The sequence below is a fragment of the Hypomesus nipponensis genome, chromosome 3 (assembly GCF_054491055.1).
Source record: "Hypomesus nipponensis isolate SF chromosome 3, ASM5449105v1, whole genome shotgun sequence".
Taxonomy (NCBI): Eukaryota; Metazoa; Chordata; class Actinopteri; order Osmeriformes; family Osmeridae; genus Hypomesus; species Hypomesus nipponensis.
In genome coordinates this window covers 17,411,267-17,422,982 of record NC_140363.1, presented here as the reverse complement: position 1 = coordinate 17,422,982, position 11,716 = coordinate 17,411,267, and the positions used below count along the sequence as shown (strand labels likewise).

Below are 11,716 nucleotides of genomic sequence, written 5' to 3'. Positions count from 1 at the left end.
TTATTTCCAATGACTCACATTTTCACAATTATAAATATTGGAGACATTGATAATTTATTAAGTAATTACACACATGGCAACATATCACTTGATTTAAAGTTTTGCTTTAATTAGCATAACCTGGAAGTGTAACTATGCAATTTGTCATAACTATTGTTTTGATTGTAGCAACAAACATGGCAAAAACTCAAAAGTAGTCCAAAAAATTGTACTATCAAATGTATAGATGACACCACAGTTTAAACTATTGCAAAGTAAAGTGGCTTTCCTCTTGAACTCCACCTACTCAAACTTTGAGGTTGACACGATCATGGTATTTCTCGTAGGGATCGTTAACATACCAATTTCTCCTCTTCCAGAACGAGGTCGTCATTTTATTTAAGAGCTTGCTCTGTGTTTTGTTGCAAAATACGTGTTCCCGTAGACGCTTTTTTCTGGCTGGCATCTTCTTCCATAACTTCTTCTTGTATCCTGACTGTAAAGAAGGGCGAGGAGTTAATGCCAACCCTATTATACATAACTGAAAAACCTATACAAACGATTCATTTCAAAGCGCGATGAGAATCCTGTTGGCGTGTTACCTTGCGTCTGACCCATAAACCACAGTGAAGCCGCAGAAACCTTTTCGTCACTGATCTGACCGTCTTCCTTTTGCCCTTCTTCAGGCTGAAGTATGTAAGTGTTCTGCTAGGCGGCTGGACCAGGCTCGGAATAAGTGGAGATACACTGAGCAAAAACAAAATAAATAGGATGGTAACGTTTAGTGAGGAATGCCTAGCAAGCTTAGCCTGACGTTGTCATACTCATTTTTTTTTTGTGAGCGGGGAGAAGTTGAGCTGGCAGCCAGGCTATAGCAAGCTTACTCTGACAACCCAACCCCAACTAATGGTCATATACGCCTACAGCTTCATATTATACTATGTTTTAAACCGATGGATTGAAGTTACCGTTGGAGAATGCTCGGCTGAGGTGACTGAAAGGTTTTAGCGACCCAAGACCCAGCGGGGGCTGAGGTTGCACATCTCTGGACAGTTTGGCGATGGATAACAGCAGAGAACCGACATATCTGCGGTGCCTTGATAACCAGAGTGAGCGGCCTTAACAAGCCTGTTTTTAACACAAGTCGTTAGTAATTAGCTGCTAGCAACCTGCAAAGTTAAACATGCTCACAGTATATCAGACACTCACAATATCTCTACCTTACACAGAAGACAGATTGTCTGAAAAACTACAGGTTGATATCGCAACATTGTTTAACATACCAGGGACAGTCCGTGCCAAGGCAGCCGCCATGATTTTTCGTGACCTCTACGGCACGTCGCCGTGTTCAGACTAAATGCAATTTGAAATAATGTTCCCTCTAGTGGACTGTACATGTATTATTTGATATACACATTGTACTGTGAATCAATGGTATTTACTTTCAGATGTCTAATTAATTTAATTATAATGTCAATATAAGTAAAAGGTATACTTCATCAGCTTTGTAGATCAAGTTATCTTAAAACTGAAAATGTTTTTATTGGATAAAAGGAAACGACTTCAGGAGATCTACATGAAGTAGGGGCAAGGTTGCACTTTATTCCAGCATGTACCTTTCCTGTCTGTCTTTCTTTAAAACCTACAAATACAATAATATGAAGAAAACTGTTTTTCTGGACACATTTCAATCAAATACATAAAAAACAAAACTTTTTTCAACAGCAGTAATCTGACTTTACCGACTTAAAACCATCTTCAAAGCATAACTTGACCAACCAGTGTACCATGAAAGTGAGTGCAAAATATAAACAATTACAAATATAAAATAAAAAGAAAAGTGCTATTCATGTTGCATGGAACAGGTCCACAGAGGCATGCAACTCCTTATCCACCTTTCCAGTCAGCCTCTATTAAATCTATTCAACGAGGTTCACAGAGAAATGCTGTGTTTGTGTACAAAAGAGTCAGCCTTCCACAAAACACAGAACAATCCTTCTGCCTGTCAATGATATACACTTACCGCAGCGTATCAAAGTACAGATCTCATTCATGTCAAATTGGAAAACCTAACCTTTGTCAGTCTTTCAACAACAGTGCTGATACCTACAGTTGAGGCGTAGAAACCACAGTGCCTTAGTTAGCTCTTCCAGCCTTTAATACCAAATGCAGATGAAGACAGACATCAAAGGCCTGTGGGCGGTTCACCAGCCAGCGTACACTGGTTCTGCATCACAGGGCATGCCGTAGTATCGGCCCTGGGGACGCTCTTTGCGTAACAGTGGCGCTCGTGCTTGTGCAAGCTCTCCGTCTGTGTCCTTCCTGCGACGCAGCACCACCAGAATGATGAAGAGTAGGGCCACTGAGAGAGGTAAAGAGAGAGAGAGAAAATGAGAGAGAAAGAGAGAGATAGAGGTAAAGAGAGAGAGAAAGAGAAAGAGAGAGAGAAAGAAGTAAAGAAAAGAGAGAAAGAGAGAGAGAGCGAGAGCGAGAGAGAGAGAAACAAATATGGTTGAAAGAAAGATCACCCACACATGCACAAAACCCACAAACAGTAGATGAGCATGATTCTTATATCATTTAATTATATGTCCTGTTCCATAGAGGATTTACGCTACCAAGACAAATCCCTCACTATTTCACAAAAAAGGATCAGTCATGTGGGCTGGATATTTGTGGCGTTCAAAAGGGCATTTTGTTTATTGGGAATACAATTTTTTAAAAATAAAGATGACTCGAGAATAACGACATACCCCCTCCACCAATCACAAGTAGGGCAATGGTGACCGGGGCCAGCTCACAGTCCTCCCCAGCCTTGCGGAAGAACGTTTCCATGCAGTATCCAGGCGCTGTGCTCCCCGGTGGACAGAAGGCATCGCTGGGACACTGGATGGGGTTCACGTCTGGACTCTTGAGGGACATATTGTATTCATTTATCAGACACTTTTGTCCAAAGCGACGTACAAACAGTGTGTTTAGAAAGTACTGCAAGAGGTCAGATGGCTGAGCGGTTAGGGAATCGGGCTATTAATCAGACGGTTGCTGGTTCAATTCCAGGCCGTGAAAACATTTAGTTGTATCATTGGGCAAGGCACTTCACCCTACTCTCCTCGGGGGAATATCCCCGTACTTACTGTAAGTCGCTCTAAGATTGATAAGAGCATCTGCTAAATGACTAAATGTAAGATGAGATCAGAAGTGCATAATTCTACAGCCATTCGGTGGTCAGAGTCAAGTAACAGTGTCTATTTACTAGCCACATGGCAAAGTAAAAACATCTCAGCAACAGAGACATGACACACTCACAGGACAGTAGTTGTTTTCAGGGCAGATGTTGCAGCTCTCTTGACCCCAACGGATTTGAAAGGAGCCGCTGCTGCAGATCTGACACATCTTCTGCCGGGCAGCCTTGTGCATGCCTGTCCAGAAACCAGAACATATGACTCTCATCAGGACTTGCTCATCAAATTATGCCACGAATATAACATGGAGCAGCCCCTTTAAACTATTTCCGTGAACCACTTTCATTTCTAAGATAATGTTTGGGTTTGTGAAGAACAGGGCTTCTACAGAATCACCCATGTACACCTGTGGGCGGGTGCAGGCGGTTACCTGGTCGACAAGGAGTGCAGTCCTTAGCGGCAGTGAGTAGAGACTCAGTTCCAGCGGGACAGATCTGACACTGGGAACAACTGGAGGAGCTGTCAGAGACACAGAGAACCTAGAGTAAGTGCTCAACACCGTTGGGGTAGTACAGTATGAATCCTACCAGCACTAATCACTTCCAATGACTACGGAGTCATAAACACGAATGATATCTACACCCTTACACCCCCACCCACAGACTAGGACTATAAGCGTGTGTGTGTGCTTTTGTTTGTTTAGGGAAATAAGACCTTATGAGATAACTTGTGATGTTGGATCTGCAAACAAACAAAAAGACAGACGGAGGGCTGGTTCTCTACGGAGAAAAGACCCCTAGAGTTGTGGGAAGCAGCTCAGAAACAAGGTTCTTACTTGCAGAACGACCCCTGTGGACACGGCCGACACGATGTGGCATTCTGCAGAGAAGCGTAGAACCCTAAACAAAAAGTTCAAGAAAAATTTGGATTTCTTATGAGATATATTTCTGTCACAACTGGTTTGTTTGTTTGTTGGGAGGAATGTACAGCATCTGACCCCTGTCCCGTGTTTCAAACAATAGAACCTATTGTTCTCAACAGACTTTTTTTTAAATTAATTTATTATCGTCACTTGTGTGCTATGGGCGCAGATGGAACTAAACACAAACATACATGCATGCATGTGTACTGTGTAAATAAATACCTGGAGAACAGCTTCTACATGAATCTGAAGCTGTGGCGTTGTTATAGGAACCTTGGGGGCACGACTGACACACGGGACTGCCAGTGAAACTGATCAAAAACACAGATAAGGTCAAAGGTCAACACAACGCAGGACCTGTACGAGATTGATGATGGAGGATCTTTAATACCAGAGTGAGCGATCTGACAAACGTACTTGGTGTAAAAGCCCTGACTGCAGGGTAAACATTGCTGCTGCGCAGCCATTGGCTGATAGAAGCCTCTGGAACATGGGAGGCAAGCTCCAGCAAACAGACACAGGCCTGGCTCGGGGCAGCAGCTGCACAGCAAGGTGTCTGGCAGTGGGATGAGAAGCTGGCTTTAGGACAGAGTGCACTGGCTTTCGTGTGTTCTTCCATTCAGGAAAGACTACGTCGATATCAGTAGATCAGTGGTTCTCAACCCTGGTCCTCAAGTACCCCCATGTCCTGCATGTTTTAGATATTTCCCTGTTCCAACACGCCTGATTCAAATGAATGGTTGTTAACGGGCTTCTGCATAACTAGATAACGACTCATTCATTTGAATCAGGTGTGTTGGAGCAGGGAAACATCTAAAACATTCAGGACAGGGGGTACTTGAGGACCAGGGTTGAGAACCACTGCAGTAGATAAGCTGCACAACATATCTGGCGTGAAGCATAACAAGGTGATTTAAATAGTTGAACGTGACTCCTGAATGACAGTATGAAGTTAACAAAGTTATTCATCTTTTAGCTTGTAGCAGCACTGAGACAGTTCGGGTCGTCAAGACCCAGACCCACCGTTGTCGTAGTACGATCCAGGGACACAGGCCTCGCATGTGGACGTGTTGAGGGCAGAGCACCCTGGGGACGTGGTACTCAGGATCATGGGAGTCACAGTCATGTTTTCGCTGAACGTGGTGTTCATCACGGCGGGCTCAAGGGTCGGGGCCAGGGTGGTCTGGCTCACAGCCATGCCTGTGGTTGAGAGAGACAAAACCAGAGGTCTGCGATGGGAGGGGCAAGGAGGGACATCCTGCTCCACACGTGACCTGTCTGAACTGTTGTCATGGTAATGGGAGTGAGGATCGTAAACAGAACACACCAGCAAGTCTTCAGAAACCTTATGGGGGGCTACCCAGAGGTCACGGCAATCAATTATCCATGATCACTAACCACATAAACGCTGTGACCGGGAGTTTCTTAAATAACAAGGAAAAACACCCAATATTCCCATGACAGAAAGCAAACCACACCCTTCCACCGCTATAATGTTTTTTTTACTATTAAATGTAGCTGACTTCCTCATTCCTGTATTTCACAATGTTGTATGAATCAAACATGGTCGATTCTACAAACTTAAGCAATCGAATCAGCCTCACCTGTGTCAACATGGGCAAATGCTGGCCAACATAGCAGAAAACACAGACCATTATTGTAGCAGTAATCACATTAGCCCTGTGCTTAGCTCCTTTGCTGAATGAGAGACACCCTCTTCAAGAAAAGCAATTATTTAAAATTCAGGTCATATGATCCCTAATTCCGTGTCCATTATACTTCTGGCAGCAGTCTATAGTATGCCTGTAACATAACAAACTATTCGGCTATGACCAAACATGCCTGTAGATTCGTTTTTACCATGGTTGTTCGGAGTCATTATGTTCAATTTAAATGTCAGGCTGTGCAAAACATGATTGGATTAACACAGCATACTCTGTTTGAAAGAAATCTGTAAATGAATGTTTCACGTTAGAGACTCGTTTTATTCAGCAAAAGAGTTGTAGCCCGTCTCACAACACCGTCGAACGTTTTTTTTTTTTTTTTTTTTACAGTACAGTACATATATACACAGTTATGTACAGTATAACAATACAATAATAGGCAGCATAGCCTACACAGTGAACAAGTTATCTGCAACGTTTTACAGTGACACCCGACAAGCGGGTCTACAAAGTAACCTACCTAGCAGCCAGGCAGCAGCAACCGCAGAGAGAAATCCCCAACATTCCATGCTCCAGATATTCTCAACGGTCTCACAAAGTTTCATGGGAATTTCATCCCTGACAGCTCAAATCTTCGTTTTCCTACTGTCCTTGGTGAATCGCCGTTTGCGTTGGGAGTCGGGACCAGTCTTCAACTCATCAATGTCATATGACAAAACATACATCATGTGATTGTATTTAGGAAGAGCGCTCTCTAGCTGGAAGAGTTGGCTCCTGAATCCTGCTGCTATTTTCCTTCTGTTGAATGTAGCTGCGGCGCTGACACTTTCAGTCTATTTAAACCCATTTAAACAGTAGCTTATCATGTTCCATTGCTGTGTATGATTGTTATTTATTTCAGATGGAAAGTTTAAACGCTATAAAAAAGTGTTTGAATGAACCAAATCGGAATGATCAAAAAGTTGTGAAAACCACAGTCGCAATATTTCTACATCAAGTTTATTCAACTAACTTTTCCACTACTTTAATCTCAACGGTTTCCCCTCGTGTCATTGCTGAAGTATAAATACAGCCAAATTTCAAATCTAGATCTTATAAAGAGGGGTTTAATTTCTAAGTCTTTAGTATTTTCCTGTGGGAGAGTGAATCAGGAGCTTGCTGCTTGATGTGGCGCTCTAAGCTCTGCTCAAAAGCCTCCCAGTGTTTTTCCTCCAGTGCCAGCTGTACAAAATAAAGTAAACGGAAGAAAAAGAGACATAGAATTATATTTGATCCAGAGCTATTCGATAGTTACTACAAATGGCTACTAACTGAGGCGTTTTGTTTACTTTGGAATGTTTACTTTGGAATGGCTCCAATGGAATGTTTACTTCCGCGCTCACCTTCTTGTGATTCCAGCCTCTGAGAGCGTGCTGAGCGGCTCGCTCTGCAGTCTTGGCCCTGGTCTTCTCGTTCTGCTTCAGCCTCTGTCGCTCCTGCCGTCTCTCCTCCAGCCTCCTCTGTAGGGCCAGCACCTTGTCATTCTTGGCCACAGCTTGCTGCAGGCCCTGGCCTGCTTTCTTCTCTTCAAGCCTGCCTCACACAACAGGCACAACATAACCCATCTAAGCTATGCTTTAGTCTCAGGTCTCAGTGTGTGAGTGTGTGTTTTTTTGTATATTTTTTTTGGGGGGGTATTTTTCCTTCTTTATTGGACAGTTTGTAAGTGAAGTATGGCAGGAAAGGGTTGGAGAGGGAGGGGAAGATATGGATCAAAAGGCCCAGGTCAAACTCAAACCCAGACCACTGGGGTAAGGCCTCAGCCTACATGGTACATACACTTATCCAGTGACCACCCCCCGTGTGTGTGTGTGTGTGTGTGTGTGTGTGTGTTGTCATGCAAAATCTCAATTCACGTATCGAGCCTTCACGCACCTGCGTTCGGCCGCCTGTCCCAGTGCCGTCCTGTGGAGGGCGATAGTGTCCAGATGCTCCAGCAGAAGCTGCTCCTTGTTCTGCTTCTCCAGCAGGATGCGCTCTCTCCTGTCCTCCTGCTCCCTCTGCTCTGCGTCCTTCAGCACAGACAGGCGTTCCCTCAGCTCAGCCAGGGACATCTCCCCCAGCAGGCGATGCCCTGCCGTCTACAACACAGGGAGGGTGTCAGCAGGGGTCCCACGAAGAGTTGACATTTGGGCCCTCCCCCGTCCCCCTGCCCCCTCCACCGTCCCCCCTCTCCCCAATTTGGGTTATGTCTGTTTTTTCATTCAACACATTTTAAATCCAAGGTTTTTGAGGGCCGTCGCACCCACTGGGACCCAGGGTAGTCAGTCCCACCTTCCCCCCACTTCGACCCCCCTGTGCGTAAGGATGTGCTGTCCTTCTGTATTATAAAAATCCTGAAGAACAACAACAACAAAGAAGTTCCTCTTAGCTTACCTCTGTCTCATCCATGAAGGTGTGCCTGAGGTGGGGCACAGATTCGAAAGCCCGTATCTCACGGATGATATGTAACCTTCTGCTGAGATCTTCCTGGGCTTCCTCTAAGGCCTGCTGTAAGAGCTCGCGATTCTGCACAGACACTTCCTTCGCTAAACAACAAACACAAACGTCCATTAGAGCACTCCCCGTGCAAACAGTGAGGGTAAAAGTGAATCTAAAGAATGCACCGTGTAAAGGGATGTATAGAGTAAATCTGAGGTGGTTTTCAGTGTACCTATACGCTGTTTGAGCTCCTGCAACTTCAATTTGGCAGCTTTTGAGTTCTTGTGTCCGTCTGCCACCTGTTTCACCAGCTCCTTTATCTCTTTTTCCTCTTGCAACCTCTTGCGGGCATATCTCTGCATGAGCTTGGCAGTCTGTAAGCAACAACAGACTCGCAGACTGAATCAAGGAGGATTACAAAAGACATGATTACAGGTGTTTGAATTGATCAAACTGGAGGGCGACATATAATCCCATTGGGGAATCCTCTAATCCTTGCATTTGATTACACTTCTTGTGAGGCGTTGCTAAATTCCTTGGGGAAAGTAAAACCCACCTCTTCCTTCTTTAGCAGGGCAGTCTTATGGTTGCGCTCCATGATCCGTGCGCGGGCCAGCGCGGCCTCTTCGTAGCTGATCCGACCCTGCAGACGGCGCTGTTCCACCTGGGCCAGCTCCGCCTGCAGGTCCTGCTCCCTCATCTCCCTCTGCCACTGCAGGAACGCAGACGGCTCACGCGACCCCTCAACCAGCCGCTCGATTCTGGGTAAACAAACACCACGGCGTACTTAGGCACTGCCACAACAGCTTCTGGAACAGGTGCTATCAACAGCAACACAGTAAATATATATATATATATATATCTACATGTGAAGTTATAGTTGAAGCTCTTTGTCTACACGTGTGGTTCTGAGAAAAGTGGTAGGTCATGCTGTGGTACCTGCTGAGCTCCTCCTCAACATGGCGGTTGTACAGAGCGCCCTCTCGCAGTATGGCTGTGGTGTTGAGCCTGATGGGCAAGCTGTTAGTCTAGTGGAATGATACAAATACACAGGGGTAGGTATTTTCTTACAGGAAGACAGACACACACAAATGAAGTATCAAAAGTTTCTGATGGATAACCTGTTGACATTTACCTTGTGGGTTGCAGGTGTCCCAGAGGAGTGAACTAAATCACACTTGAGCTGGGAATCATGGCTTTGCTTGATCTGGGATATCACACTCTGCAAAACCAAACAGTTGATCATTTAGAAGAGAATGGAATAGGTTCCATAGAAAGCCCTCTACAACGTCTCCCAAACACCCACACATTGACACATTGACTAACCTTGGTAACCTCAGACTTTTCTGGGTTTGCACATTTGAACTGTTGAGTGTTTGCCTCGAATAGCACTTGCTTGGGGAAAACAGAGTTATTAAATGACAATGAAGGTACATTGATGTGTACAGTAATTGCGTCAACATCTGTTCCTTAACCAAGATACCTCAGCCCTCTTTCTGTTCCTCTGTTTCACTTTCTCTAAGGCTTCTTTTTCTTTTGGAGGTCTGTAAGTGGTGGTTGGCACCTAGTAAAGCATCACAGAAACATAAACAGGTTGATTAAACCAGCCACTGTTAATAGTTCAGTCAGCTGTTTGACTTAAATTAGGTTACCATAAGTCTTTATTCAAAATAAGTTAAAAAAAAAAAAAAAAAAAAATCATAGTGAATGTCCTTCACTTGATTGAATGAAACTGACCGCATGGCATTTCTCCTGCAGGGGAATCGGCTCGGGAACCGGGAGAGGACGATGTTTAGGTTTGGTAAGAGAAAACTCTTGGGGCTCAGTGATTTTTGGGGGCGCTTTCTTGATCTGTCCTGCTTGAGACATTCTAGCAGCAAGCTGATTTATCAGAGCCTCAATCTCAGGGTGCCACCTTACAGACAAAAAAAGAAACTATCAATTTAGTGTCCCTCCCCAAAAAACTAAACAATACTACTACTGTGCTTTACCTTAAAAGTGGAGCAATCCAGTTCTTCTCCACATAATCTGCATCATATATATGACTCCACTCGCCTTTTATCCAAGTGCTGATGTTTGTGACGTTGAAAACGAAACTGAGGAACTATAAAACCATTTTAGTCAAAGTTCATATTGTTGTTAGTATTATTGAGATTTTTCTGCAATGTTCAGCCATCATGTCTGGCCCTCAAGTTAACAGCAGACACAGGGGTTTCTTACACTGTGCATCTTCTTGATGTCCAGAGATTTCACAATCTTGCTGAAACACTGAAGTCCAAGATCATCAAGGACGAACACAGCAAGATAACAGATAACTGCAGAAATTAAACAGACACATTTAAAGCCGGAAATATCTGATGGAGAAGTGTTTCTGAAACTGACATCATTTTGCAGCACACCAGTCCAAAGGAACTTCTGAACTTACCAGCAAACTGATTGCGATCAGCCTTCAATAAGCATTTACCCTTCTGACCATAGAAAACATCAACGACAATGTCCATCAATTTTTTGTGCTCAATGCATCCGTAGACAGTGTCAAGTATGAAGTTCTTGTCAGAAGGTTCCAGATTCTGGCATAAAGACATACAAGAAGAAAAAACTATATCATAACAGGTTTATATTAAGTAACGCTAATGTTGCACTTCTAAACAGCGGGATCTGATACACTAGCCCGAATTTACTGAATTTTAACTTGCTAGCAGATACCTCCATGGCCTTGGAAGCCTCTTCTGTGTAATCTTCAACACAATATTTGTCTGCGTTGAACTTGTCAAGCAGTAGAGTGGCCTCTCTGACAAGTACCCCATAATTTGGCGACATATTTTGTGCCTACACATTGGCAAGAAAATTGCAGTGTGATTTGAGAAGCGTATGGTTTACTGATGCAGAGGTGGATCCATAAGGAAAACAGAAATGCAGGCACAGACAAGGTGACAAATGAGGCTGAAAGACAGGCACTTACCCGGCGAGACACTTATGAGCCTAGTTATCTAAGTCTAGTTATCCTGAAGCAAAAAAGGATGGGATAAATTGCGAATAAAAAACTCCAGCTGTCCAACCAGGTAAGTGTGGAGCTCGTCTGCATTAGCAAGGAGGGTTGATACATTTGAACCTTCCCATGGATATTCTACCTTCGTTTATTCAGTCTGAGATTAGCTATATTAGAATAGCTATATTTTTTCACATTTTATTTGTCTTTTTTTTATGGTAAACTAGTTTAGTTGTCTCAGACCCAAGAACTACTCCTAAATTCATCTGACTAGCTTCGAAAACGTTGCCATGTTTGGCCGTTGCTAAGCAACAGACTTGCGTAAACAGAAGTTCTGCTTCTCCCACATCAGAGGCTTCCAAATATGAACACTCAAATTGCTACGCCCATTAAAATAAATGTTTGTCTTTTTTTTGGTATCGTAATAACTTCATCATTTGCTGTCCCACACTAGGTAACCAGCTGTCATAGTTATATATTTTTGTACATTCGAATGAGAATATTTCATATATCCTTTTCT

General features: G+C 43.7%; 3 protein-coding genes across 3 annotated transcripts; all 3 read right to left on the bottom strand.

The window, feature by feature from the left end:
• Positions 1-35: 35 nt before the first annotated feature.
• On the bottom strand, positions 36-1,328 carry mrpl35 (mitochondrial ribosomal protein L35). Its single transcript, XM_084680964.1, has 4 exons — positions 1,263-1,328; positions 948-1,107; positions 582-726; positions 36-475 (listed from the first exon to the last, which is right to left on the bottom strand). The coding sequence occupies exons 1-4, from the start codon at positions 1,291-1,293 to the stop codon at positions 287-289; spliced, it is 525 nt and encodes a 174-aa protein (XP_084537090.1). The 5' UTR covers positions 1,294-1,328; the 3' UTR covers positions 36-286.
• A 228-nt stretch (positions 1,329-1,556) lies between these two features.
• Positions 1,557-6,493, bottom strand: LOC146300115 (uncharacterized). Its single transcript, XM_084680953.1, has 9 exons — positions 6,268-6,493; positions 5,107-5,283; positions 4,501-4,639; positions 4,306-4,394; positions 3,997-4,060; positions 3,592-3,680; positions 3,286-3,398; positions 2,733-2,889; positions 1,557-2,341 (listed from the first exon to the last, which is right to left on the bottom strand). The coding sequence occupies exons 1-9, from the start codon at positions 6,350-6,352 to the stop codon at positions 2,184-2,186; spliced, it is 1,071 nt and encodes a 356-aa protein (XP_084537079.1). The 5' UTR covers positions 6,353-6,493; the 3' UTR covers positions 1,557-2,183.
• Positions 6,494-6,721: 228 nt separating this feature from the next.
• Positions 6,722-11,651, bottom strand: cfap99 (cilia and flagella associated protein 99). The gene is made up of 16 exons (XM_084680942.1): positions 11,170-11,651; positions 10,914-11,036; positions 10,633-10,777; positions 10,428-10,522; positions 10,199-10,311; positions 9,945-10,122; positions 9,691-9,771; positions 9,534-9,602; positions 9,343-9,429; positions 9,147-9,235; positions 8,764-8,968; positions 8,440-8,581; positions 8,163-8,314; positions 7,662-7,867; positions 7,130-7,319; positions 6,722-6,968 (listed from the first exon to the last, which is right to left on the bottom strand). The coding sequence occupies exons 2-16, from the start codon at positions 11,025-11,027 to the stop codon at positions 6,861-6,863; spliced, it is 1,974 nt and encodes a 657-aa protein (XP_084537068.1). The 5' UTR covers positions 11,028-11,036; positions 11,170-11,651; the 3' UTR covers positions 6,722-6,860.
• Between the last annotated feature and the right edge of the window lie 65 nt (positions 11,652-11,716).

Excerpts from the sequence above, each read along its gene's own strand:
- cfap99 (XM_084680942.1), bottom strand. The coding sequence starts at position 11,027 with ATGTCGCCAAATTATGGGGTACTTGTCAGAGAGGCCACTCTACTGCTT. Across the intron at positions 7,868-8,162 it reads CCTTCATGGATGAGACAGAG|ACGGCAGGGCATCGCCTGCT; the intron begins GTAAGCTAAGAG and ends CCTGTGTTGTAG. Across the intron at positions 6,969-7,129 it reads GAGGCTGGAATCACAAGAAG|CTGGCACTGGAGGAAAAACA; the intron begins GTGAGCGCGGAA and ends TATTTTGTACAG.
- mrpl35 (XM_084680964.1), bottom strand. The coding sequence starts at position 1,293 with ATGGCGGCTGCCTTGGCACGGACTGTCCCTG. Across the intron at positions 727-947 it reads CAGCCGAGCATTCTCCAACG|TGTATCTCCACTTATTCCGA; the intron begins GTAACTTCAATC and ends GTTTTTGCTCAG. Across the intron at positions 476-581 it reads GTTTATGGGTCAGACGCAAG|TCAGGATACAAGAAGAAGTT; the intron begins GTAACACGCCAA and ends CCTTCTTTACAG.
- LOC146300115 (XM_084680953.1), bottom strand. The coding sequence starts at position 6,352 with ATGAAACTTTGTGAGACCGTTGAGAATATCTGGAGCATGGAATGTTGG. Across the intron at positions 4,640-5,106 it reads TGGATCGTACTACGACAACG|ACACCTTGCTGTGCAGCTGC; the intron begins GTGGGTCTGGGT and ends TCCCACTGCCAG. Across the intron at positions 2,342-2,732 it reads ACTTGTGATTGGTGGAGGGG|TGGCCCTACTCTTCATCATT; the intron begins GTATGTCGTTAT and ends TACCTCTCTCAG.